General features: G+C 37.0%; 1 protein-coding gene across 2 annotated transcripts in view; it reads right to left on the bottom strand.

Moving 5' to 3' along the window:
• Window positions 1–3,007: 3,007 nt before the first annotated feature.
• PAIP1 (poly(A) binding protein interacting protein 1) overlaps window positions 3,008–8,115 on the bottom strand; it is a 28,460-nt gene continuing 23,352 nt past the window's right edge. For both annotated transcript variants that reach the window (XM_058043848.1, XM_058043847.1), the window contains 4 exons: window positions 6,964–7,081; window positions 6,775–6,829; window positions 6,075–6,168; window positions 3,008–4,424 (listed from right to left, as the gene is read on the bottom strand). In XM_058043848.1, coding sequence (XP_057899831.1) covers window positions 4,331–4,424; window positions 6,075–6,168; window positions 6,775–6,829; window positions 6,964–7,081 — 361 coding nt within the window. In that variant the 3' untranslated portion in view covers window positions 3,008–4,330. The remainder of the gene's footprint in view (window positions 4,425–6,074; window positions 6,169–6,774; window positions 6,830–6,963; window positions 7,082–8,115) is intronic.

Below are 8,115 nucleotides of genomic sequence, written 5' to 3'. Positions count from 1 at the left end.
CGCTCGGAGGCAGAGCCAGAACCGCGGGCGGCGCCCGGACCGAGGAGGCTGAAGCGGCCGCGCCGCCGCACGGCGGAAACAGCGGGGCGGGGAGACCGCCCCAACTCCGACCGAGCTCCGCCCCAACTCCCCCTCGAGCTCCGCCTGAACTTCCACCAGAGCTCCGCCCCCGAGCTCCCGTCGAACTCCGCCTGAACTCCCGCCGGAGCTCCGCCCCAACTCCCGCCGAGCTCCAGCCAAACACCCCCGAGCTTCTCCCGATGTGCTGCCGACCTGATCTCTCACCGAGCTCCTCCCCAGCTCACTCCGCCGGTGAGGTAACCGCGCCTTCCTGATCCCTCAGGCAAGATGAGCGCATTCAGTACACACATCTGTAAAATCAGCTTGAGGGAACTGCTCACCGTGTCCTTGTAAATTTTTTTTCTTAATAAATTTTAAAATAATTTTTTATTTGCTGAAAATGGCGCGGTGAGCCAACACACAACTCTGTACCTAGACCTGGGCGGTAGAAGCCCTATCTGAACAGAAAGGCCAAGATGCCAAAGGGCAATTTTAACATGATGACAGTTGCCTTTTTTTATTATTATACACACCCTCCACCCATACCTACCAGTTTAATCAAAGCTGTTTAAAGTGACTTGACAGTTCACAGCTGAGTGGCAATTATTATCAACTCCCACTCCCAGCCCTTAGCAAATGGAGTTGAATATCCCCACTAGTCCATATGGTCTCTCTTAGCTCCCTAACCTGCTTCGGGAAGTACAGGTTCCTCAGGTTGACTGACTGCATTCAGTACAATTTTCCATTCTCGACAGCTGTTGTCTCAGCAGAGAGCAGATCAACACCCAGTCAAGTGGCTGCTGACACAGCCATGCATCAAAATACCCTGATTCTATTCAGAATACCCCTTTTTAATGAGTATTATTCTGTTCAGTAGTTGTCAGAAGCAAGTTTCAAAGTATATATTGGGATTATGAATGAGTTATGAATATTATTATTTATGGATGATGCATTGCATTTTGCTCACAATTTCACTGCCCTGGTTGGAACCCTCAGCATAGGAACTGTGGAAGTAGGTGACACAGGCTGAAGTAGAGGGGGCAAATTAGCAGTTCAGGGTACAGTATGGTATCTTCCCTGAGTTTTGGCTGCAATGCCATTTTCTGGTCTGGTATCAACTAGATGATTTGGATAACTGGATGATTAGAACTATAATTCAGTCAGAGAGAAGTTGGAAACTTCAGCTGTCAGTAATTCAATGAGTTGTGTGCAGTAGGAAGGAAAAGCAGAATGTGATAAGGAAATAATGTCCCAGTGGAAAATAAAGATTACTAGTACAAACCAGACCGAGTGTCACTGACATTCAGTGCCACAACAGATTATTCTACTGAAAAAAGAAAACAACCTAGCTATGTGCAGTTTGTGATACCGCATGTGGTTGGGCCAGTCTTGCTTCTCTCTAACGGTACAATTATTCTCAAACCCAACAGTTAAAACCCAGTGATGTCATCTGTTAAAAAAAAAGAAAGACAAAGGCTACTAGCAAGAATTTCTTTGCAGATTTTAAAAGGAAATACTGAGAACAAGCTGCATTTCTGGATATGAAAATCACGCAACAGCAAAGCACATGCAAAGCAGCAATTCTTGCAGCCCATTTTGAAATTCCTTCAAACGAAGTGTGATTTTCAAATACTAAACATTTTTGCTAAATCATAATAATTTGTCAGGAGTGGGAAATAGTGTGCACACTTTTACTGATCTGCAAAGCCTGGGTCTCATGCTCAAATCTGAATGTGAAGCCTGTTTCTTTTCAGAACCAGTGCTAAAGAATCTTGCTTCACATCTCCCACAAATTTTGCTTTCCATGCTTCTGTGCCTTCACTGATTTACCATTATGCCATTAAGAAAACACATATTTTTAAAAAGTTGTACATTTGCAAGGCATTGTTCAGAAACCTGTAGATGAGAAACACTTTTACACATTGCATTTGAAATTTGTAAATGCTAAAATTCAGGTGAAATAACCTTTAAACCTCTTGTGACTTATCTCTATCATACACAGAACAAAGGGTGATTAGGAGCGGGCAGACAAGCAGCAAAGGGGATCCTGACAGTGAGAAACCTGCTGCTTTCTTTTGCTCTCTCACATTCACTAGCTTGTAGTGAAGTTCTTTGAGATTTAAGATAAGTGGGAAATACTTGAGTGTTTAATGAAAATATTATCCTGTTTTTTTAATGCAGCAGGACAGAGTTAAAACCAATTTTCCCCTGCTGCAGTAAAGACTGAAAGCACCTACAAAGTTCATATGTACAGACTATAAACTTCTACACTAGTTTGAATGAAAGTCTCACTTTATGATTTTTAATATTTTCAGTGGAGGAAAAACCTTGCATTGCAAACTTGACTTGAGCTGTTCTCTATATATACAGTTCCCGATTTTTTTTACCCTAGGATTTGGCATGCTTCTTATCTACTCATAAAATTATTGTTTCCACAAGCTGACAGTACATCTGGAGCTGACAGCTACCTGACAGAAAAAGATGACTCACCACAAATCATGCAAAACTAAAACATGTAAAATGCATGTCCCTTTGAGTCACTGTTACCTTACTGTAAAGCATATATGAATGCTTGTTCCTTGGGATTATAAATTCTGAATAAAAATAATTTCCACAAGACATCTGCTTGTAAAGCCAGCAGAAAGTCTGACCTGTATTTAGATTAAAAGTTTTGTATGAAAATTGTGCTCAACTTAGAGAATATGTATTTGAAAGTCATCTAGTTCTCACATTTCTAGTTTCGGAATTTTAGTCTAAAGATTTTTGGAATGCTAATACAGTCTTTCTGAGCATACTGCATTTTGATACATTTTATTTTTCCAGCAAGAATCAAAAGATAATAGACTCTGCAATTGTGTACTTTGAAGAAGAGAAAGGAGTGCTCAGTGAAGGAAAGACAGAAGAAGATAAAATATCATTTTTGTTTTAAAGCAAGAAGACAAGGTAGTGATATTGTACCAAAGGAAATAAAGCTAGTTAAATTTTATTTTCCAAAACTCCAACCTAAATAAGTATGTTAAATAAACATCCAGAAAACAGCCACTGCTTACTCTACTAGCAGATGCACAGCTTATTTAACCAAACAAATAACAGTGAAATATTATCAGAATTATTTACATGCATATTTACAATGCGTGTTCTTTAGAGTAGCTAACTGTTGGGAAATACTTGTGTTTGGTTTTGGTAACGATTTCTAATCAAGTCTAACCAGCAACAGGTAACAGGAAACACTTCTACTGAGTTTGGCAACAACAACAATGGAGTATCCCCAGAAAACTAACATGATTATATGGAGTCAAAAAAAGAGCAGCTGGCTTCAGAATGTTAACATTTATGAAATATATGAATTTACTCCAAGTACAAAATTAAATCAAACTACATAAAATTAGAAGAATAAAAGAAAGTTACAGGGGGGTTGGGAAAGGTTAGACATGTTAGATACATTACTAGAAAAAAAAAGCAAAAGAAAAAAAGCACTGCACATACTCTTGAGAAGCGTGGTTTAGAACATAACTGTATTACTATTGCCTTGAAGAACACAACAAATTACAGAATAGCTTTTTCTTGTAGATTTAAAAATAAGCTTATCTGAACCAAAAATCTTGAAAGCACCTCACTTCCAAAATACTGCTTGCTTTTTCACATATCAACATGTAACATATTTATTCCAGGAAAAAAGAAAAGTCCAGACCTCACCCATGTGTGTTTTGAAAGAAGAAGAAAAAGGAAATGGACAAAACAAAAACTCATACACAAAACTTTCACAAGCCACTTTTCATGATTGTGATATACAGAAAAGAAATTTTCTTTCTTATTTGGATCATACTCTTCTTGGAGGGGGAAGTGGAGGAAGTAAATGCAAGACAGTGTATATGGTAAATAGGATGAGTAAATCCCAATATATACTAAAGCAAACAAGCAAGCAAATTCAGATCATTATTCTTTCCCTTTCTTCCTCAAGGGAAGTTTTACGGGACAGTTCCCCATTAAATTTTAATTTCAATTATAACTTTTAAATAATTTTTATTGCAGCCAAAACATTGTTCAAAAAACATTTTTCACAAAATAAACTATGGTATATACACAACATTTTAAGTTACAGGGCATAGGTTTACATTTTTTGGCAGGTTCTGTTAAACAAAATGGAAATTGTGTAACTTTAGTACTTGGAGAAACTCAAGTTTCTCATTTTGGTACAAATGTTTTGTGTCCCCTTTCACTCTAATCATACCTAAAATGGTTAAATAAACTAACATTAATACATAACATCTCACTGTTTTCTGTTATGTTCTGATTCTAGACAGAATTTTTCATATGCTTCTTCGATTTCTGGATCCATCTCATCATCAATCTCATCAAAATACCTGAGGGGGGAAAAAATGACCAAAGGTTAACACTTTACATACAGATTTGCATACAGATTTTCAGAGCCAACAGATTTTTAGAATTTGTGTAGATGTCAAAAATAAAACAAAGCTTTATAAATGACTGTTATTTATGACATTTTCCTAAAGGGAATGAAAAGGGAAAAAATAATGGATACTAGGAAAACAAATAAACAGAACCCTCAAAGCAGCAGATATGTTCAAATACCTACAGTGTTTGCCACCTTTTTAGATCATCTTATGCCGCCCAGTTTAAAAGACAGAAGTACCTAAAGTTTCCAACGTGACAGAAAATTTAATAATGCATCTGTACTGATCCAATTACAAAAAAACCATAATTAATAACATATTAGTGTAATTTTGATGGGTCAACATCCTAGCTCAAAGACAGAATACATTAATATAGAAACACTGCATTCCTGTTTGTTGATATGTAAAAGAAGGACATAGAAAATATGTAAGGAAGTTTTTTCGCTCCAAAGTGATGTGCATTGAGGAAGCAATCTACATATTTGTCATGTGTTCCTTTGTTCTTGTAGAAGTGTAGCCTTCAGAAGAAAGGGGCTTCACAAAGAGCCCTCCTCCCTGATGTCATGAGAAATAGCTGACAGAGAATCAGCAGACATTTGTCTAAGCTTTTCTTAAGTCTTCAACAAAGAAAGTTACAGTCACTGTGCCTGAAGGTTGACTCAGTGTGTTCTACATGACACTCTTAGGATTTGCTGAGTTTTTAATGGATGTCTGTGTTCAATTTGCATTTTTCTTCTAAGCAGAGGTCCAAATGGGTCCTTTTTTCCCTTCAGTATGAGCTTGTTGATTTCTGATGACATCTCTAATATATCTTCCAGTTCTTGATGTTCTTTATGTTCCCCTCAGCTAGGTACATACTGAAAGTTTTCTAATGTACTAAAAAAATACTGATCCAGGCCTGCACTCTTATCACACATAAAAACAACACTGAAAATGTTCTTGTGTGTCTAATAATGGTCTGAAAGTCCTCTTTAGTGAGCAAATAGCTCAGAGCGATTTATTTTAGACCATATTTCGTATAATGGTGCCAAACTGGTCAGGCTATATTCTGGTGCCAAAACATCCGGCTATATTCTCAACTATTGCTTCCCTTTTTGCCATTAGGTTGCTTTTCTTGCTCTACAAGAATACTGACTAGCCCTCTAATTGAAGGGAATAGTCCTTAGGCTGAAAAGAGAAAGTTAACACTTTCTCCCTTTCAAAGACCCTGGAAATTTGGTAATCATCTCTTGCTGTTGATGCACATCAGTCAAACAAATTTAGTTTGCCTCTCTACAAACACTTGAAGGCTTGGTGCTTCATTTTGCTTGCAATTTTTTTCTTAAGTGCAGAAGTATGTATGCACATGTGCATAAACATCTGAATTACATCTGAAATGTAATTACCATACTCAGTAGAATAAACATGAAATAGGTTTCAAACTTGTGTGATTAAAAACCAATTTAAACCTGAACAAATATATCCACTGTAGAACTAAGTAACACTTACATTATTTAGTTTCATTTTTGTCAACATTGGAATCCTAAGTCTGAACTATCACTGCATCACAGTAAAAATAAATATTATTAAAAAAATACGTCACTAAAAACGAAAACATACAGCTCTCCAGGTCCTGACAGATCTGCTCCATTTTCTTCATAATATGGAAACAAATCCTCTCTTTCAAGCAGCTCTTGGTATTTTTCTTGATAATCTGGCAAAGTAAAAATGAGACTGAGTAATGTAGAAGACTACTCTGCTAAATTAACAGAAATATCAAGTTTGAAAATTGGCTGGTTAACGAAATCATAAAAGGCAGGAAATGTATTAACAGGAAAAGATCCTTCGGCAGTGTTTTCTGAGGACACGAATGGATGTCTAAGAATGATGCCAAATTTCCCATAGAATTGTAAAGGTTGTGATAGATGTCTTTACCTCAAATGATGTTGTGCCCCGTTGTGCTCAGATTACACATAAGGAAACCAAGGATTTTGATTTGATTTTGATACTAACAATGGACAAACAAAAGAAGACTTGAATTTTTTTGGCTTTCTGGAAAGGTCAGATGCTGTGGATTACTGAACAAGTTCTTCTGACCTATATGAACTCAAATGCACATTCTCCATTTCAAACATCTACCTTCTTTAACACAGAATAAATCCTGTGCTCCACCAGGAATTCAGGCAGAATTTTGTCTTTTAAGCTGAATAGCTTTTAGATTCTTGAAGAGTAACATTTTATGTTCTTCAACAGGCTGTAAACTTAATTACAACTTTTTAAAGAAGACTGAGAAGACAGGTAAGCTAAACTTGTGCCATACCTGGGTCTGCTGCAGTGAAAGGAACGCCATCAGAAGTGTAAAATGTTGGTTCATTCTAAAAATAAAGTCATCCAGAAAGTTATATGTATTCAGAGAGAAAGAGGCTTGTAGTTGCAAGTAATGCAATTGTCTATTAATCAAACCAAATTCACATGAAATTAAGGAACTGAAATGTCCATATATTCTTACCATAAAATAGTTTGGGTCATTTTCCGGGGTAGCTTCTGCATGTGGAGTTGTTCCATGAACTCTACCCCAGTTACTAGATCGCAGTTCTACTAGTTTCAGAAGCATGTGTTTCACATCTCTGAAATAGAGAAGCACTACCAAAGTTAGAATGTTTTGTGCCAAGCAAGAAATTTGGCTTCTCTTACTGTGCAAATACAGGATAGTTAAATCCATCCAAAAAAACAAGTTCAAGAAGGATAATATTTGGTCCAATGTGTAGATAATTTTGCATTCAATTTTACAACTGCAAGTCTAGATGCTTTATGTGTCAGTAATGAGATATTCAACCTCTTCACCTCCTCTGCTGTTAAGTAGGGAACTCACATGAAAAAGGAAACTGCTGTAATTTTTACTGAGATACGACACCTTGCAATACAAGTTAAAGAACACAATCCTTTTTGATAAAGGATAATACTGGGGAAAAAAGGAAGATTATCTTTGAATTTTATTTTAGTTATCTATTCTATCCTCCTAACTTTAGTGTTCTCCATCATAATGAAATGTTTCAGTCAAAAGTAAGACATAATGCCCCCAGTACATTAGATATCAACACGCATTTAATCCCTAAAATAAAAGAAAATTTCTTCTTCTTTTAAGCTAGTCTATGGAGAAGTGTATCGTTAAAGAATACATTAAGAAAAAACAGTTATCTTCCCAGCTGAAATTGATGCCAAATTGATTTTTGCCTTTTTTTCTTTTATAGATTCTCTATATTCTTTACATGTATATTTATAGCTCCATAGCCTATTACAGTATTTGCAGCTAGCATTTTATCTACTATATTACACAGAAAGACAGAAGAAATTCCTCAGCAGCTCCAAGCTGGTGGTGCAGGGTTAGATTATCCGGAAAGCCAAGGCTGAGACCAGCTGTCCCAGACACATTTTCATAAACAAAGTTTAGTTCCTATCTGAGGGGGGGGGAGGAATTCAGAAAGGGTTGCCCTGGGGGGGAATTATCTCACCACTTATGTCTCTACCTTGGGATCCCTGTCAGTTATGCTAATTTGCTAAACATACAGACATTGTCTACACATTATGTTGGGTGTGCATCTTCAGCTCTTTTCCACCCAGTGAGTTGAGCACCTAAGGATCCTTGTAAGATAAGCCCTTT

Source organism: Melospiza georgiana, chromosome Z, assembly GCF_028018845.1.
Source record: "Melospiza georgiana isolate bMelGeo1 chromosome Z, bMelGeo1.pri, whole genome shotgun sequence".
NCBI classification, from domain to species: Eukaryota; Metazoa; Chordata; class Aves; order Passeriformes; family Passerellidae; genus Melospiza; species Melospiza georgiana.
Note: the sequence above shows the minus strand (reverse complement) of the source record. Positions and strands in the feature narration are given on the sequence as shown.